Raw genomic sequence first — 20,811 nt, forward strand, 5'->3', positions numbered from 1 at the left:
ATGTACTGGGATACTATCCTGACGCAGCAAGTAGCAGTCCTAAAAAGGAAGCCAGGCACAAGAGAAGAAATAACTGAGAATACAACTAATTCTTAAATTCCTATGAAAAAGCCAAGGACTAAAAATAGGCCAAAAATTTTTGAGAAAGAAGAGGGCAGATCTATGATATCAAAGCTTATTATAAGGAGATAGTAATTAAGAAGGTGGTACAGATGGCAAAGATACAGAAATCCACCAATAAAGAGAAGGGACACAGAAATAAACCCACACAAATGCAGAAACTTGATATCCAACAGAGGGGACACTCTAAGTCAGTGGAGGAATAACGTAGTAGTCAATAAATGATGCCAGGAAAACTGGCTACCCAGAAATAATAGTTAAACTAAATTTCCTATTTCATATCATACAAAAATAAACTCCAGCTGGATGATCTAAAAGTGAAAAAGCAAAACTTACACGTTTAGGAAAAAATATAGGTGAATATTTTTATGAAATTAGGGTACATAAGAGCTTTTGAATGTAAGTGAGCTCTAGAAATCTCTGTGTATTTTGTCTATGATGTATCTCAAGTGCCTAAAACAATGCTTGGAACACAGCAGATCCTCATTAAGTACCTGTTAAATTAAGATTAGAAAAACACACAAACAAGATGGACAAGTTCAACTACAGTATCCGCCGCTTTCTGTAAGTTCCCTTTATATCACTTATAAAGTAACAGCTTTTTTCATAAAATTGAAGAAAATCAGATTTCTTTAGGTTAGTGAAAACAGGTACTAATGTAGGTCTTTTGTAAAAGTACTGTAACATGAAATTTCGGAAAGCACTTTATGCCATTTTGGTTTACAAACAGTTTCATAGGTATGCTCTACTTTTCAAAGTGGGGAAAACCTGTATATTCAAACTTAACAAGTGAAAAGCCAAATCACAGACTAGAGAAAATTGGTTATAATGTATATATAATGCTACCCAAAATACATAAAGAATTGCTACAAATCCACAGAACTATTAACTATTAATAGAAAAATGAGCATAAGATCGGGACAGACAATACAAAGAAGAAAACAGGAATGGTCAATAAAAATATTAATAGTTCAAACTCACTTGGTAATCAACAAATGAAAAAAAGAGTGACATATTTCACAACAATGAGGTTGAAAAACATCAAGTCCAAAATATCAAAATTTGGAATTCCAGTATAAATACAATGACAGCATATATAAAAATTAAAGCATATAACCAAGACAGCATTTCAAAAGCAATGAGAACAGCAAAGATTATCAAAATGTTGCCAAAACAATTATTTAAATAAATGGTTTTTGGGGAAAAATCAGTTTTCTGTACCACACCACAATAAATCTCAAGTGGATATTTTTTTGTTAAACTATAAAAACAGAACATAGCATAGTACATATAATATAGATGACTTTTTGATCTTGGGTTGGAGCAAAGGTATCCTAAATATTTTAAAGGGATGAGGGGAAAGAAATCATAATGAAAAGGCAATATATCTAGTAAATATTTAGAAGTTGGATGATATAGAATATTTCATAACCAAGATTAAAAGGCAAGATCTAATAAGCAACACATGTAATGGTCAACTGGTTAAAACATTTCATTGCATACAAATCAATTTTAAAAATGGATGAATATCCATTTTATGCATGTAAGATCTGTATGTATATAAGTTACTGAGAAAGACTACATTTTAAAAAGCCCTTAACAAGCAGCTTACAAAATACATAAAAAAATAAACATATTAAAAATGTTAACCCCTCATTAGTAATCAAAAAATGTAAGCTTCATCTAATTATTTTTTTGATCATTACTACCATAAAATTATCATGTTTTGGAAAAGATGTGGTAAAATGAGTATTCTTATACATTGATAATGAGTGTATAAATAAGTTTATATAATAATCTTAGAGCTTAATTTAGTATTATGTGCAACAGCCATAGAAGTATTTATATTCTATGACTCACAAATAGCCAGTTTTTTTAAAATATCACAAATAGCCAGTTTAAAAAAAATAATGGCCCTTATGTCTCACTCTCTTGGTTTAATATGTAGAGACAACGGAACAATGACCATATAAAACGACTAGCAAAGTTAGTCTGGCAGAAAAATCACATAAGAAATTATCCAAAAATTCACCCAAGGTGAAAACTTATTTTAAATTCTTTACTGCTTTAAATAACAAATGAAGCATTAAAGACAATTCATAAGATAAAGATGAAGACTTGATTAGAGCTAATAACTTGATATATGTGAGATGTAGAATAGCAATGATGAGAAAGATTGAAGAGACACAAATATCTGAGAGCAGTTATATTAATCTAATAGCTATTATGCTAATAATTTCTTCAAATCTGTACATGTTAGCTAGATCCTGTTCTGGGATTCAGTATTTTAGCCACCTCAAAACAAGTAAAGCTCTGGCCACAATCTTTAAAGACCTATATTGATAATGGCTTCTAATTCTACTTCAACTTTTCACCTTTGCACATGCAGTAAAAAGAAAACTAATGTAACTATCCACTCAAGACTTCCATTCCTGCAAAGGCATCTAAATTGGAAAGGAAGAGGGGATCCCTAGGTGGCTCAGCGGTTTAGCGCCACCTTCAGCCCGGGCCTGATCCCGGGGTCCTCAGATGGAGTCCCACATTGGGCTTCCTGCATGGAGCCTGCTTCTCCCTCTGCCTGTGTCTCTGCCTCTCTGTCTCTCTCTCTCTCTGTGTCTATCATGAATAAATAAATAAAATCTTTTTAAAAATTGGAAAGGAAATATAATTATCATTTTTTATTGATCTTACATAAAATCCTAAAAGTCTGTCAAAAACTGTTAGAATCAATGATTTCTATAAAGTGACAGGATACAAAATCAACACAAATAAATCAGTTGCATTCCTTTACATTCATGATGAAACACTGGAATAAGAAAGTCATACCATTCACGGAAGAATCAAAAACAATAAAATAGGGCAGCCTGGGTGGCTCAGCGGTTTAGGGCAGCTTTCAGCCCAGGGTGTGGTCCTAGAGACCCAGGATCCAGTCCCACGTCAGGCTCCCTGCACGTCAGGCTCCCTGCACGGAGCCTACTTCTCCCTCTGCCTGTGTCTCTGCCTCTCTCTCTCTCTCTCTCTGTCTCTCATGAATAAATAAATAAAATTAAAAAAAAAAAAAACAACAATACTCACAATAGGTGATGGGTACACTTACCACGATGAGCCAAACAACGTGTGGAACTGCTGAATCATTATATTGCACATCTGAAACTAATATAACACCCTATATTAACTATCCTGGAATTAAAACTTTAAAAAACCTCAATTTTTAAAACTTGGCATTTTAACTGGGATTCCATCAGTATAAAAATGTTTTGTACAACAAAGGAAACAGTCAACAAAACTAAAAAGCTAGAGAATAGAAGATATTTGCAAATGTCTTATCAGATAAAGAGCTAGAATCCAAAATCTAGAACTCACCAAACTCAACACCAAAAAACAAACAAAAAACAGTCAAGAAATGGGCAGAAGATGCAAACAGATATTTCTCCAAAGACGACATACAAATGGACAACAGACACATGAAAAAATGTTCAACATTTTTCATTTCAAAATACACTCTGGCTCAATAAAATTAAGAACATTATAACAATCATGGTAACACAGTAATATAGAGATTTTTCTATCACCTAATGAGCTCTCTGCACTGAAAATTCTAAAGATGTTTCACTATTAAATAAATAACGCAGAAGATCTCTTCAAGGCTCTGGTCCATGAGTTATCTTTCTGATGCGCAAATATATGTTCTCCTTCCTGATTTTCTTCTGTATTCTAAACACACCTATTCAAGAAAATTTCTCCTTGTTTTTCCTGTTCTCTTCCATCAGTGAACCAATAAAGTGTAAGTTTACTCAGGGTCTAAAGCAATGGTTCTTAATGTGTTTATAGATACCCTGCATCTATAAACCCCTGATACTTATTGAATATGCAAAATCTGGGGCGCCTAGATTTGTTGATTAAGAATTGACTCCTAAAAAAAAAAAAAAAAAAAAAAAACAAAGAATTGACTCCTGATTTCAGCTCAGATCATGATCTCAGGGTCCCGCGCCAGGGATCCACGCTCAGAATGGAGTCCGCTTGAGATTTTCTCTCTCCCTCCCCTGCCCCTTCCCCCATCCCCCAGCTTGCTTGCTCACACTCTCTCTCTCAAGCAATAAATAATATATCAATCTTTTAAAAAACGCAGACTCTGGTCCCCACTATGAACACACAGATTCAAAAACTCAAGGGGATGAGGAGAAAAGGTTTACATTTTAAAAGAAGCTACCCAGAGGGAGTTTTAGAAACCTTGAAAATTGAGAACACCTCTCTAAGGCAACAAAGTTCAAGAGACTGCCAAAAGAAACCTAAAACTTTTGCAACTTTCATTGACTTTTTCAGTCTCTGAGCAGACAGGAACTGACTGTGGCTATGCTTAACATAGATCCTCTTGTTATGAAGGGTGGTGGAAATTACACATATTAATGTCAGAATCAAGCCAAATAGCAATAATTTTATCAGAATAGATAACCATGTTAAAACAAGGCTTTTAAAGATTGGAATACTTGGGGGGAAGAGGTGCCGAATAGGATGAAAGAAGAAATATACATGAATGGGAGTTTCCAAGTAAAGAAAGGCAAATGAAAAATAAATAAATAAATAAATAAATAAATAAATAAATAAATAAATAAAAAGATAAATGAATGGAAGAGGCATGATCATACATATTCATACATACATGAATCAAACATTTATTGATCAACTACAATGTCCAACAGTTAATAGACATTTGAGATACGTTAATGAACAAAACAAGTAGACATCTTATTCTCATGGAGTTTACATTCTAGCAATGGAAGATAAACAATATACATAATAAATACATTTTAGAGTATCTCAAAAAGCAATACATTTGATGGAACAACAATAACAAAAAAACAGGTAAAGGTATTGTGAATAAAGGTTGAGTGGATTTAATTTTACAAAGGTGGTCAGGGAAGTCACTATTTGAGTAAATAAATACTTTATGCAAGTGAAGAAGTCAATCTTGCAGGTATCTGGGGGAAGACCATCTTAGAAGGAATGAATAAGCCAGTGCAAAGTGAGAAGAATGCCTGACGTATTTGACCAATACCAGTGTTCTGGATATAGGAATACATGAGGGAAAGAGTGTAAAGAGATAAAGAACAGAAAGGTGTTAGGAACCAGATTCTTTTAAGGAGTCTTGATTTTACTAGGAAGAAAATTAAAAGTTACTGAAGAGGGCAGCCCAGGTGGCTCAGCGGTTTAGCGCCTGCCTTCGGCCCAGGGTGTGATCCTGGAGTCCAGGAATCGAGTCCCACATCTGGCTCTCTGCATGGAGCCTGCTTCTCTCTCTGCCTGTGTCTCTGCCCCTCTCTCTGTGTGTCTCTCATGAATAAATAAATAAAATATTTTTTAAAAAATAAAAAATAAGGGATCCCTGGGTGGCGCAGCGGTATGGCACCTGCCTTTGGCCCAGGGCGCGATCCTGGAGACCCGGGATCGAATCCCATATCAGGCTCCCGGTGCATGGAGCCTGCTTCTCCCTCCGCCTGTGTCTCTGCCTCTCTCTCTCTCTGTGACTATCATAAATAAATAAAAATTAAAAAATAAAAAATAAAAAATAAAAAAATAAAAAATAAAAGCTACTGAAGAGTTAACAGGAGACTGAAATAGTCAACTTTAAGGGATCTCATGATACGGAGTTGAAAAGCACCAAAATGAGGCAAAGGTGGAAGGAGAGAGATTAGCTAGGAAACCACCACTGCAGTAATCCAGGCAAGGGATGATCACATATCAAGCCAAGTGGTGGCTATGGAGAAAAAGAATCAGATTTTGATGTATTTTTAAGGGAGAGCCAACAGGATTTCCTGAAAGAATGATGTAATATACAAGGAAATGCAAATAGCAAAATTCTACCAAGGTTTTGACCTAAGCAACTAGTAAGACAGAGAAGAGAAAGACTGAAAATGTGTAGGTTGATAAGCAAGGGATTCAGTTCAGTTTTCATGATGCTGAATTTGCAATTTCTAAGACACTCAGTTAGATATATCTAGTAGGCAGTTGAAAATACAAACCTGGTGTTCATTAGAGAGGTCTGTGCTGCAGATGTAAATTTGGGAGTCACCCACATGTATTTAAAGCTATAGATAGTAGTTAAAACTATAAAACTGGATGAAATCACCATTAAGTGAGCATAGATGGAGTGGAGAAGCAAAGCTTAATTCCAGGTGCCCTTCAATACTGCGGGTGAATATGCAGGGGGAAGAGACAAACTAAAAAAGGAGACTGAGAAGGAAAAACTGCTTTGCTCTAAGAGCCAAATGAAGAAAATATTTAAGAATGAGATAATGATCAACTACCAGTGCTGCTGATTAAGGTTAAGACTGAAAATTTACCACTGAATTAGCAATGTAGAAGTCAATGGCTACCCTGACAAGTACATTTTGGTGGAGTGTTAAAAACAAAATCCTGGGCAGCCTGGCTGGCTCAGCAGTTTAGCACCTGCCTTTGGCCCAGGGCGTGATCCTGGAGTCCTGGGATTGAGTCCCACAGTCGAACCTTGAAAATACTATGCACAGTGAAAGAAATTAGTCACAGAAGACCACATATTCCATAGTTCTATTTATATGAAATGTCCAGAAAGACCAATCTAGAGAACCAGAAAGTAAATTAGTAGTTGCCTACAGCTAGAAAGGGAAGGGATATGTGAAGTGACTGCTGAAAGGTCTGACTTTTTAGGGGTGAAACAAAAACATTCTAAAATTAGAATATGATAATGGTTGACTACACCAGAAAACAGTGGATTATACACCTTAAATGGACATATTAATTTTATCTCAATAAAGCTGTTAAAGTAAATAAATTTTTGAGATTTTTTTTTGTCTAAGATGGGAGAAAACACATATTTTTATGAAGATATGAAAGATCCAGTAGAAGGAAAAAACTAATGATGTAGGAAGTGGCAATTAAGCAAAGTTCTTGGGTGAGAGTGCAAAGAATATAGTGCAGAAATAGAGGAAATGACATTAGACAGAAGTACAAAAAGGTAGCTCATCTACAAATGACAGGATAGCAGAGACTATGGGTATAAACAGTGATAGGTAGATACAGTGATGGGAGTCTGTGGACATTCTCTACTGACTGCTTCCATTTTCTCAGTGAAATAAGCAAGGTCATCATCTGAGAGTGAGCACAGGGGAAGAGACTTTACAGAAGAGGAGAGAGGAAGAAGAAAGTGGACAATTATATGACTAGAATATTCAGTATTCTAGTATTCTACTGAGCCAGCCAGTAACTGAAAGTGAGATGGCCTGACATGCTTTCTCCAGCCATATTTAGCTGCTGGGGCAGGGGCAGAGAGTAGAAGTAAACAAAATTGTGTATAACCAGCACTTGGGTTATAGCCTAGAGATTATGTCAAAGTAAGGGAGAGAAGGGAAGGCAAGGGAATGACTATAATGAATGAATGTGGAATTTAAGCTGAGAGGAGAGAAACTGGAGACAGGTAAGTACTATTTCACCTGAGTACTTAAATTAGGAGAGTTTAGTAGGAAGGAAAAGGACAGACACGTCACATTTCCTGGAGATAAAAGTGTCAGGATGTGGCAAATAATTAGAGAACTGGTCAATACATACCAGTTCTCAAGGATGAGTCAATTTTTCTAGTATTTTATTCATTAAATTTGAGAAAGTAGGCCAGGGAACCTACCCACCAAGCCTAACAATTTTCGGCAGGAAAATGAATTTTGAGTTCACACCAAAAATTATTTTGGAAGTCAAGACTACCTTCCATTTTTATAGCATTTTCATTTCAGACTAACCACATTTCAAGTGCTCAACAGCCTTTCATTACACTGTCAACACACTGGCCTAGTCTATATTATAACGTGTCTTGGTACAACTCCTTTCTCTATATTTGTAATATAAAGTGAATATGTAAATTATTATTAAAATATTTCATTGCAGGGATCCCTGGGTGGCGCAGCAGTTTAGCGCCTGCCTTTGGCCCAGGGTGCAATCCTGGAGACCCGGGATCGAATCCCATGTCGGGCTCCCGGTGCATGGGGCCTGCTTCTCCCTCTGCCTATGTCTCTGCCTCTCTCACTGTGTGCCTATCATAAAAATAAAAAAAATAAAAAAATAAAAATAAATTAAAATTAAAAAAAAATTTCATTGCTGCCTTCATTTTTTAAATTACCTTAGTTTTCTTTCAAACATAATACTAAATATAAAAGGAAACCTAAGTAGGAAACAAAAAACAGTAACTTTTTCTAAATCTCAGTTTATACACTCATTCTGCTGATGGATCTTCTCACTTGACCTTAAATATTTCATCATACCCTTATATAACAATTCAGAAGCTTCATTTTCATTAATGTATTTCTTTTTTTCTTTTTTTTTCACTAATGTATTTCCAAAATAAGTATGAGTATGAATATCACCAATCAACTAAAACATTACATAGATGAGTTCTAACATATCACTTAAAACATTTATCCAAATGCACCTAATCTGTTTTGGAAAACAATCACAACTATTAAAAAAAAAAAAAGTTTCTGATACCATAGAGAAAACAAAGGAATTTTTATTTTTTGGATTATTTCAACTATGATTTCGATTACGTAAAAAAAGTACAGTGGAAAATGCACGTTACAATAATTTGCATTTTCCCTGGTTCTGACACTCTATCAAATCTAAATGTTTTGGGGTTTTTTTTAAGATTTTATTTATTTATTTGACAGACTGAGAGAGCACAAGCAGTGGGAGCATCAGAGGGAGAAGGAAAAGTAGGCTCCCTGTTGAGCAGGGAACCCAATGTGGAGTTCGATCCCAGGACCTCATGATCATGACCTGAGCTGAAGACAGATGCCTAACCGACTGAACCATCCAGGCCCCCCTAAGTGTTTCATTTTAAATTGGCTTGTCCATATTGCCTACATACCTACATAAGACTATTCTCTTTCAGAAAATCTATTCTTGACTGCAAAAACTCTGTTTCAAACTATAATTTACACATTTACATTTTATTTTTCCTGGATCTATCTTCTTTATATAACTGTTTTAACTTCCAATTAGGTGAGAAATTTTTCATATACCAGGACTGTACCTTCTATTCTTAAGCACCTATCTCTAAAGAAGAACTAGCAAAATGGAAAAGGCAAAAGCTTTACAGATAACAGATGAGTTAGTTAAAACAATTCTGTCACTTCCTGGAAAACCTGTGTCTCAGATTCTTTATTAACAAAACAGAAATTTGGAGGATCCCTGGGTGTCTCAGTGGTTTAGCACCACCTTCAACCCAGGGCATGATCCTGGAGTCCAAGGATCCAGTCCCACATCAGGCTCCCTGCATGGAGCCTGCATCTCCCTCTGCCTGTGTCTCTGCCTCTCTCTCTGTCTCTCATGAATAAATAAATAAAATCTTTTTTAAAAAAGAAAACAATTTTTTATAAATCCATTCTGAATTTTGTAAGAATTCAGTAATGACACGTAAAGCACATGACACAAAGTAGACAACTTGGTAAAGAGTCTAATACTACTGATAAGAATCATCTAAAACTACTTTTAAAAGGTTTACCATACTTCTTGCTAGTAAAATCTTCAAAAAGTTATATGAAAACATCTCTTCATTCCTCACCACCAAATATTAAGGAGACTTGTTCCCATCTCTATCCCCACCCAAAATCATATTAAAAGAACTACATATAGCAGAATAAAATATACCAGCTCTTCTTCTCCCTTTCAACAACAAATGCACTCTTATACATACATTCCTAGCACTAGTTTATTTTAAGACTGAATCATATGAAATTGCCATTTTACATGTCAAAATAAAACTATCAACTTATGGCCATCTTCAATGGTTCAATCTGAAATTTACTTGTTCAATGAACACCTCAGTAATAATCCCAGGCTGGTTTATAGTTGCTACACGTAAGCAAAGTCTGTTCAATAAGGGCTTTGAAAAAAGTGAAGTGTAAAAGTTAATTCTTATTTTAATGCTTTAATTTTGTACACAGCTCTTTCTAACCCCAAAATGTTAATATAAAACATCTTGAATAAATTTCTAAGCTAAAACCTACAATATCTTTGAGAATTATTTTTCGAGTTTATAGAAAAAACACACCAGGAAGAGATGACTGAGTAATGATCATTACACTGATCTGTAAATCCAAGCATACAACTGAAGAACTTCAATATCTTCACCAGAATGACTTATATTCCAAAGACCAACAGTGTTTAATTTAACTAAGACACCTCTTGAGTGTAAGAATTACTCTAAATTACACTATAAGACTCAAAACACAAGAAAAACAATTATTTGCCAGAGAAATTTGGGGGAAGAATCCTCAACAGAACCTACCTCAATAGTTCTCAAAATTGGCTCAGAATAAAATCACCAAGAGAACTACAACAAAAACCGTAAGTGCCCTAATTGTAAAAGAGCAGAGCCCTAATGAAATATGTAATAAAGTTCTGCAGGTGCTTCTAATATGCATCCAGGGTAGACAATCCCTGTTTCTTAAGGCTTTATTTTTCTTCATACCCCTACATAAATCAAGACTAAATTTTGAGGAGATGTGGTTGGGAGGATGGGATAAATGGATAATGGGCATTAAGGAGGGCACGTGATATGATGAGCACTGGGTATTACACACAACTGATGAATTATTGAAAACCATATCTGAAACTAATGATGTACTGTATGTTGGCAAATTGAATTTAAATTTTTTTAAAAATCTATGAAAAAAAAAAGACTAAATTTTGAGGAGAATATATTCCCTAAGCCAAGCAAAATTCCAGAGAGTAGAATGTTTTGTTTTGTAAGAAACCATCACCCCTCCACTACCATGAAGACAACACTTATAGCGAAAAGCACTTCCATCTCCTGTTCAAAGAACTGTACTAAGACATACTTATTAGAGGAATTAGTAGCAAGGTAGAACATAAAAGAAAATCTGTAGTATTTCACTAGGACCATTATGGTAATATGCAATTATTACTGATAATCCTTTCTGTTTAAAAAAATTTAACTTTCCAAATTATAAATAAAACACTAACAGCTTATTTTATACAAGTTTAACCAATAAACTAAAAAAGAAATCAGAAAAAAAAACAAATCAGAAAAAATGAAAAAGAAATCAGAAATTAGAGAAGAATTAAAAAGATTCATGGAAACTAATGAGAACTAAGATACAACCATTCAAAATCTTTGGGATACAGCAAAAGCAGTCCTGAGGGGGAAATACATCGCAATACAAGCATCCATCAAAAAACTGGAAAGAACTCAAATACAAAACCTAACCTTGCATCTAAAGGAGCTGGAGAAAGAACAGCAAATAAAACCTACACCCAGCAGAAGAAGAGAGTTAATAAAGATTCGAGCAAAACTCAATAAAAAAGAGACCAGAAGAACTGTGGAACAGATCAACAAAACCAGGAGTTGGTTCTTTGAAAGGATAAGATAGATAAACCATTAACCAGCCTTATTAAAAAGAAGAGAGAAAAGACTCGAATTAATAAAATCATGAATGAAAAAGAGATGACACCAATACCAAGGAAATACAAACGATTTCAAAAAATTATTATGAGCAGCTATATGCCAATAAATTAGGCAATCTAGAAGAAATGGACGCATTTCTGGAAAACCACAAACTACCAAAACTGGAACAGGAAGAAATAGAAAACTTGAACAGGACGATAACCAGGGAGGACACTGAAGCAGTCATCAAAAATCTCCCAAGACACAAAAGTCCAGGGCCAGATGGCTTCCCTGGGGAAGTCTATCAAACGTTTAAAGAAGAAAACATACCTATTCTACTAAAGCTGTTCGGAAAGATAGAAAGAGATGGAATAATTCCAAACTCGTTCTATGAGGCCAGCATCACCTTAATTCCAAAACCAGACAAAGACCCCACCAAAAAGGAGAATTATAGACCAATATCCCTGATGGACACAGATGCAAAAATTCTCAACAAGATACTAGCCAATAGGATCCAACAGTACATTAAGAAGATTATTCACCATGACCGAGTGGGATTTATCCCCGGGATGCAAAGCTGGTTCAACACTCATAAAGCAACCAATGTGATTGATCATATCAACAAGAGAAAAAACAAGAACCATATGATCCTCTCAATAGATGCAGAGAAAGCATTTGACAAAATACAGCATCCATTCCTGATCAAAACTCTTCAGAGTGTACGGATAGAGGGAACATTCCTCAGCATCTTAAAAGCCATCTACGAAAAGCCCACAGCCAATATCATTCTCAATGGGGAAACAGTGAGAGCCTCTCCCCTAAGATCAGGAACACAACAGGGATGTCCACTCTCACCAGTGCTATTCAACATAATACTAGAAGTCCTAGCCTCAGCAATCAGGCAACAAAAAGAAATAAAAGGCATTCCATTTGGCAAAGAAGTCAAACTCCCCCTCTTCACAGATGACATGATACTGTACCTAGAAAACCCAAAAGATTCCACCCCAGGATGGCTAGAACTCAGACAGCTATTTGGCAGTGTGGCAGGATACAAAATCAATGCCCAGAAGTCAATGGCATTTCTATACACTAACAATGAGACTGAAGAAAGAGAAATTAAGGAGTCAATCCCATTTACAATTGCACCCAAGAGCATAAGATACCTAGGAATAAACCTAACCAAAGAGATAAAGGATCTATACCCTAAAAACTACAGAACACTTCTGGAAGAAATGGAGGAAGACACAAAGAGATGGAAAAATATTCCATACTCATGAAGTGGAAGAATTAATATTGAGAAAATGTCAATGCTACCTAGGGCAACTTACACATTTAATGCAATCCCTGTCAAAATACCATGGACTTTCTTCAGAGAGTTGGAACAAATCATCTTAAGATTTGTGTGGAACCAGATAAGACCCCGAACAGCCAGGGGAGTATTAATAAAGAAAACCATAGCTGGGGGCAGCACAATGCCAGATTTCAGGTTGTACTACAAAGCCGTGGTCATCAAGACAATGTGGTACTGGCACAAAAACAGACACATAGATCAATGGAACAGAATAGAGAACCCAGAAATGGACCCTCAACTCTATGGTCAACTAATATTCGACAAAGCAGGAAAGACTATCCACTGGAAAAAGGTCAGTCTCTTCAATAAATGGTGCTGGGAAAATTGGACCGCCACATGCAGAAGAATGAAACTAGACCATTCTCTTACACCACACACAAAGATAAACTCAAAATGGATTAAAGATCTAAATGTGAGACAAGAATCCATCAAAATCCTAGAGAAGGGGATCCCTGGGTGGCACAGCGGTTTGGCGCCTGCCTTTGGCCCAGGGCGCGATCCTGGAGACCGGGGATCGAATCCCACGTCGGGCTCCCGGTGCATGGAACCTGCTTCTCCTTCTGCCTGTGTCTCTGCCTCTCTCTCTCTCTCTATGTGACTATCATAAAAAAAAAAAAAAAAAAAATCCTAGAGAAGAACACAGGCAACACCCTTTTTGACCTTGGCCACAGCAACTTCTTGTAAGATACATCCAGGAAGGCAAGGGAAACAAAAGCAAAAATGAATTATTGGGACTTCATCAAGATCAAAAGCTTCTGCACAGCAAAAGAAACAGTCAACAAACCTAAAAGACAACCTACAGAATGGGAGAAGATACTTGCAAATGACCTATCAGACAAAGGGCTAGTATCCAAGATCTATAAAGAACTTATTAAACTCCACAGCAAAGAAACAAACAATCCAATCATGAAATGGGCAGAAGACATGAACAGAAATCTCACAGAGGAAGACACAGACATGGCCAACAAGCACATGAGAAAATGCTCCGCATCACTGGCCATCAGGGAAATACAAATCAAAACCACAGTGAGATCCCACGTCACACCAGTGAGAAGGGTGAAAATTAACAAGACAGGAAACCACAACTGTTGGAGAGGATGTGGAGAAAGGGGAACCCTCTTGCACTGTTGGTGGGAATGTGAACTGGTACAGCCACTCTGGAAAACTGTGTGAAGGTTCCTCAAAGAGTTAAAAATTGAACTGTCCTATGACCCAGCAATTGCACTGCTGGGGATTTACCCCAAAAATACAGATGCAGTGAAACGGCAGGACACCTGCACCCCGATGTTCATAGCAGCAATGTCCACAATAGCCAAACCTGGAAGGACCCTCGGTGTCCACTGAAAGATGAATGGATAAAGAAGATGTGGTCTATGTATACAATGGAATATTACTCAGCCTTTAGAAATGATAAATACCCACCATTTGCTTCGACATAGATGGAACTGGAGGATATCATGCTGAGTGAAATAAGTCAATCAGAGAAGGATAAACATTATATGGTCTCATTCATTTGGGGAATATAAAAAATAGTGAAAGGTAATAAAGGGGAAAGGAGATAAAATGAGTGAAAATATCAGTGAGGATGACAAAACATGAGAGACACCTAACTCTGGGAAACGAACAAGGGGTAGTGGAAAGGGAGGCGGGCAGAGGGTTGGGTTGGCTGGGTGACAAGGACTGAGGGGGGCACTTGGCAGGATGAGCACTGGGTGTTACACTATATGTTGGCAAACTGAACTCTAATATAAGTAAATAAATAAATACATAAATAAATAAATAGTAAAAAAAATAAAAAAGAAATCATAACTGAAATATAATTCCTATTTAACTTCAATTTTAACATTTAAAAGTAGTCTAATTAAGAAAATCTTACTGTTCTAGAATCCGAGAATGGATTATATTCATCAAGTCCTGGTGGAACATTTCTTGTCACTTGTGTAACTGATGGGTCCTGGAATAAAATTCAGAGGAAAAAAAGATTACTTATCCTTTAAAGAACAGTTTTGATATTTACAAAGCATCTGCTCTATCTGCACTGTTAGTCACCCAGTGAAGCTAACAGAGAAAAATAAAGATTAACAGATTTACTCAGTCCCATTCCAACAAAGTTGACATTTATACCCACAGCTCTCACATCCTCAACGAAAAAACTAGGTTAGATGCAAATCAGCTGCTATTATTTAAAAAATGAAAACAGCTATGTAGAACCTACTGCACAAGAGCACCTTAGCAAATCTTGGGCAAACCCACCCATTCTTTCCTTTGGTTCCACAATAAGTTGCTGTTTCTCTCTCTCTCTCTCTCTCTCTCTCTTTTTTTTTTTTTTTTTTTTTTTACAATATCCTCCATCAGTTTCCCTACTGCAGATACAAGTACCACATTACAAATCAATGTCATAGGGATCCCTGGGTGGCGCAGCAGTTTAGCGCCTGCCTTTGGCCCAGGGCACGATCCTGGAGACCCGGGATCGAATCCCACGTCGGGCTCCCAGTACATGGAGCCTGCTTCTCCCTCTGCCTGTGTCTCTGCCTCTCTCTCTCTCTCTCTGTGACTATCATAAATAAATAAAAATAAAAAAAATTTAAAAAAAAAATCAATGTCATGTCACGTACAGACAACATCTAGAGCACCCAAGATTAAGCACCACTTCCTTGTATGCTACTCCAATAGTTTCATTTGACTGTTTACTTAGTCCTGAACTGTTTCCCCTTTTCCAAGTATATTACCACCGTAGCCCAGTTTTTCAAATCTCTTCATATTAGGCTTTGAAATAAATAAGTCCCAAAATCCCAGAGAGTTCATCTACTTCTCTTGTGAATGAATGTAAGACACAAACATAATAAACATCTCAACAAAAACCAACTACATAATTAACATAAAAAAGCATTGCAAACTGTAATATAGCCTTGTTAACTTTTATATTCCTAGTCCCAAACTTTGGTATGCATTAGAATCAAAATACAGATTACTGCACCCACCCCCAGGGTTCTAGGATGGGGCAACAGAATCTGTAATTCTAAAAACTTCCCATGTGATGCTGCTGCTGGTTGGAAAAGCAATGCTCTCTCACCTACACTGTACCTTCTCTAATTCATCTTCCTCGACACATTAATCAAAGTTACTTCTCAAAAATGAAAAGAAAACCTTCTCATTTCCCTTCTCCAATACCTTCACTCTGTTCCTCATCCATTTCAGATTTTTTAGAGGCTCTCCACCAAAACAAAATACAAATTCCTCAAAGTCAGATAAAATACTCTGACCATCTAGTTTAGTCCCTGCCTACCTTTCCAGATTCAACTCTCTCACAAGGACCTTCCCCTTGCCAGATCTTCACTCTCTACCAGGTCAAACAAGCTATTACATAAGAGCCTTGAACTTGACAAAAAGCAAAAGATAAGGTTAAATTAAAAGCATAGCACAGACAAAAAATAAAAATTTTAGCAAAAAATTTTGCTCAACAATGAAAAGGAAAGGAGGGAATGAAACCTTTCTATTTCCCAGGGTTCTCTTCCTAAATTTATTCAAAAATGAGAGGAGCAAGGGCACCTGGGTGGCTCAATCCATTAAGCATCGCCCTTTGGCTCAGGTCATGATTCCAGGGTCCTATGATTGAGCCCTGCATCAAGCTCCCTGCTCAGTGGGAGCTCTCTCTCTCAAATATATAAATAAAAATCTTTAAAAAAAAATGAGTAGCAGGAATGTGTGCCTCGAGGACAAAATCAATAGAAACATGAATATTTTAATTCAAGTTTTCAAGTTGGCACTGCTGTAGTTATCTTAACATAGAAGTGACTGGCTCAGTCAATGGAACATGCAACTCTTGATCTCAGCCCCATGTTGGGTGCAGAGATATTTAACTTAAAGAAGAAATTGGTTTTAAAGAGACTCTTCAAGATAGCCTAGCAATCTTCTCTTCCGTAAAGACTCAATCTGAGGAATACTTCATATGCTATTAAAATTTGATACCCAAAACATTACATCCCAGGCTTAGTGCTTCCACAGAGCTTAGCATTTATTTCACTGAATCATAATGATCTTCGTACAAGTTCCTTTTCCGAATTAGGATGTTACATCTCTAAATACAAAAAAATACATAAACAGGTGGTTTTTATTTAATCATACATGCCTGGTAATACTACTTGAGTGATTATTACCACTCCCAAAGAGAAAAAAAAAAAAAACCTAAAAAGTAATTCATCAGAATAGTAGCACCAGAAATAACCAAGAAATACTTCCTGAAAAAAAAGTACATAAATATGAAGCTATTCAAAAATTTATGTGAGAAAATGTTGATCTCACTCATAAGGGAAATACTAATTAAAACTACCCTGACACAACCATTTCCCACCTAACGGATTAGCAAAAATCTTCAAGTCTAACATAGTCTAGTGACAAAGGTGTAAGGAAATAAGAGTTCTCAAACATTACTAATGGGAAGAGAAATTGTTACAACCTCTATGGAGGGACAGTTGGTAATAGCTAGGAAAATCATATCTACATTTATACTTTGACCCACATCTCACTTCTAGGAATTTATTCCTATGATGTACTGACAAAATACTATTTATAATTGAAGACTGGAAAAAACCTAAATGTCTATCAATAGAATATAGTTGAATAAACTATGGTATATGTACATGATAAAGTACTATACAGCTGGGTATTATGCAGTTGTAAAATACTATAAGAAAATCTGTACACTACTAGGGAATGAGTGAAAACTCTGCAAAATATAAATGTTACCTCTTATTCAAAGAAAAAAATTAACATGTGCTTACATAAATGTTTAACAAGATAAAAAAAAAAAACAACTCCAGGCGTGCCTGGATGGCTCCAGTCTGAAGAACATGCAACTCTTGATCTCAGGGCTCTAAGCTGGAGTCCAGTGTTGGGTGTAGAGGTTACTTAAGTAAAATTTCTTTTTTTTTTTTTTTAGATTTTATTTATTTATTCATGAGAGACAGAGACAGAGAGAGAGGCAGAGACACAGGCAGAGGGAGAAACAGGCTTCACGCAGGGAGCCCGATGTGGGACTTGATCCCGGGTCTCCAGGATCATGCCCTGGGCTGAAGGCAGCGCCAAACCACTGAGCCACCCGGGCTGCCCACTTAAGTAAAATTAAAAAAAAAAAAAATTTTAATAAAAAATGAAGTAACTTAAAAAAAAATCCAAAAGCTAGTAAGAATGATTACCTATGGGGAGATGAAGAGAATAGTGATAAGAGAACACAGGGGTGGAAGATGGACTGCTGAACATACCTTGTTTTAACTTTTACTTTGGAACCATGAAAATATTATATAGTTTTTTACAAAGGGAAGTAAAATGTAGAATGAGAAAGATGGATCATGTTTAGCCAACATTCATGCCATCAATGTCTTCTTTCAATGCTAGTGATGTACGAGTCCAATGAGTCCCAATTCTCACTGTATTAATATATAATATTCATAGCAAATTATCAAGTGTCCTTAAATTCACATTAAACTTTTTTAAAGTTCTACATAAGGTATAATAGCTCCAAAGAGATACAGAATGAAATCATTCTTCCAATTTTCCACTTTTAACTACAATAACAGAAATGTACTTGGTTTCCTTCTAGATTCTAAAAGGGTTTAATACAGCCTGAGAGTTAACTGGCAGTTTAACAAAATCATTGTATCAAGTTAACTGAGTTCACTTCTAGCTGTTCTGGAATTTCTCCTTAACGAAGTATTAGGTGACAAAGCAGTGAACTATATGTACAGGATTTGCCAACAATGATTTAGGAAGATAAAGAATTGCTATTTCTGAATTATTACATAATTAACATTTCAAATCAGTTTTAATAAGCAAATAGTATTGAGGAAATTGTAGTCTCTAAACTGAAAGAAAACAAAGTTTAAGATTTAATAATCTTTTTAAGATTTATTTCATTATTACTCCAAACCAAGAGTTGGACACTCAACCGAGTTCCCCAGGTGCCCCAAAACGAATAATCTTTTAAAGCCTATTAACCATCTAGCACTTAGATAACTTCCAATCCTTGCTATAATCCTCCCTGATGGATGGTATTATTCTATTTTTCAGACAAAGAATCTATGGCCTTGAAAAAGGTCAAGAAACTTCCTGAAGGACAATTTGTGTGTGTTTGAAACAAAATATAAAGCAACAACTTTCCATTGCCTATATATATTCTTTCCATCAGATATACTAAAAATAGAATTTACCACAAGCACAACTTTATCAAGAAAAGACATTGGTCGCAGTGCTTAGGTGGTTCAGTGGGCGTCTGACTCTTGATTTCAGTTCAGGTCATGATCTCAGGATTGTGAAATTAAGCCACAGGTCAGACTTCTAACTCGGCTTGGAGCCTGCTTAAGATTCTCTCTCCCTGTACCCCTCTCCCTGCCTTTCTCTTCCCTACCTAGGGAAAAAAAAAAAAATAGAAAGAAAAAAAGACATTAGTTGAGCTAATTGTTTATTAATGATTCCAAAGCTTTGGCAGGAAAATACTGTACTTTCTTCTCAACACAACAAAATGAAACTGTTTCAGGTGCTAACTTGGTTACTTCTATGCAAGTGGTTCTCAAACTCAGACACTGGAATCACCTGAAGGGCTTATGAAAACCCAGGTTACTGAACTCCACTCTAAATGTACCTTGTAAAAATAAATAAATAAATAAATGTACCTTGTATCTGAGAATGTGCATTTCTAACAAGGGAAATACCACCCCCAAAAAAATAAAAATTTTTAAAAGAATTTAAATACCCCTTGGGACACCTGGGTGGCTCAGCGGTTTAGCGCTTGCCTTTGGCCCAGGATGTGATCCTAGAGTCCCGGGATCGGGTCCCACGTCGGGCTCCCTGCATGGAGCCTGCTTCTCCTTCTGCCTGTGTCTCTGCCTCTCTCTTTCTCATGAATAAATAGATAAATAAAATCTTTAAAAAATAATAAAATAAATTTTAAAAGTAATAAAACAGGAATAGGTGGAATCAGTGTTCTTTGCTATTTCACGTTCATTAAAACTATGGAAAGACAGTTTACTGCTATTATATTTAAATAAAACCTGCTGTAAAAGAAAGATTTTTTACATATGAACATTTACTGATTGCTAGTATACATGGCTCTTGAAATGTAACTAGTCCAAATTAAATATGTTGGAAGTATAAAACACACCATGTTTCTGATTTTAAAGATTTAGCACAAAACAATGTACAATATCTCATTAATGACTTATTTGATGATTATATGCTGAAAAGATATTTTGTATATATCGGGTAAGATAAAACATATTATTAAAATTAGTTTACCTGGGTTCTTTCCATATAGCTACTAAGTAATTTTAAATTACACCCATGACACAAATTATACTTCCACTGGACAGTTTTTTTCCTAGAGCACTAGAATGTGTGCCAGTGCAGGGAGGGGCAGTGGGAGAGAAACAGACTCCCTGCTGAGTGGGGAGCATGATGTAGGATGCTCTTTCAAGACCCTAAGATCATAACCTGAGCCAGAATCAGGAGTCAGATGCTTAACGTACTGAGCCATCCAGACACCTCACCAGATAGTTCTGTTTGCAGCAGTGCAATTTATTCAAGACTGGCTTATAATTTCACTTTCACTCATTTGGACAAATTCAATTGTATTAGCCAAAGGGAAAACAACAAATTAAGACTTAAAGCTGAATTTCCTCTAGTTTTTCAAAATTGCAAAAGATGACAAGAGATCCAATCAGAAGCTTCTCAACCCATTGTCTTCATATAACACAGTAGCAGACATTTACTATACTTTTTCACTTACCTCATACCTTTTTACATGAGATACTAGAAGACAATAACTTGAGTATTAAAAACATTTACTACTGAGGGGGACACTTGGCAGGATGAGCACCGGGTGTTACGCTAAATGTTGGCAAATTGAACTCCAATAAAA

General features: G+C 36.1%; 1 protein-coding gene across 2 annotated transcripts in view; it reads right to left on the reverse strand.

The window, feature by feature from the left end:
- The window catches only part of SCAMP1 (secretory carrier membrane protein 1), a 117,889-nt gene that overhangs the window by 72,000 nt on the left and 25,078 nt on the right, over positions 1–20,811 (reverse strand). The window contains exon 2 of one of the 2 annotated variants that reach the window (XM_072736941.1): positions 14,776–14,853. The exons of the other annotated variant lie outside the window; for it this stretch is intronic. Coding sequence (XP_072593042.1) covers positions 14,776–14,853 — 78 coding nt within the window. The remainder of the gene's footprint in view (positions 1–14,775; positions 14,854–20,811) is intronic. 2 annotated transcript variants of the gene reach the window in all.

Source organism: Vulpes vulpes, chromosome 14 (assembly GCF_048418805.1).
Source record: "Vulpes vulpes isolate BD-2025 chromosome 14, VulVul3, whole genome shotgun sequence".
Classification (NCBI taxonomy): Eukaryota; Metazoa; Chordata; class Mammalia; order Carnivora; family Canidae; genus Vulpes; species Vulpes vulpes.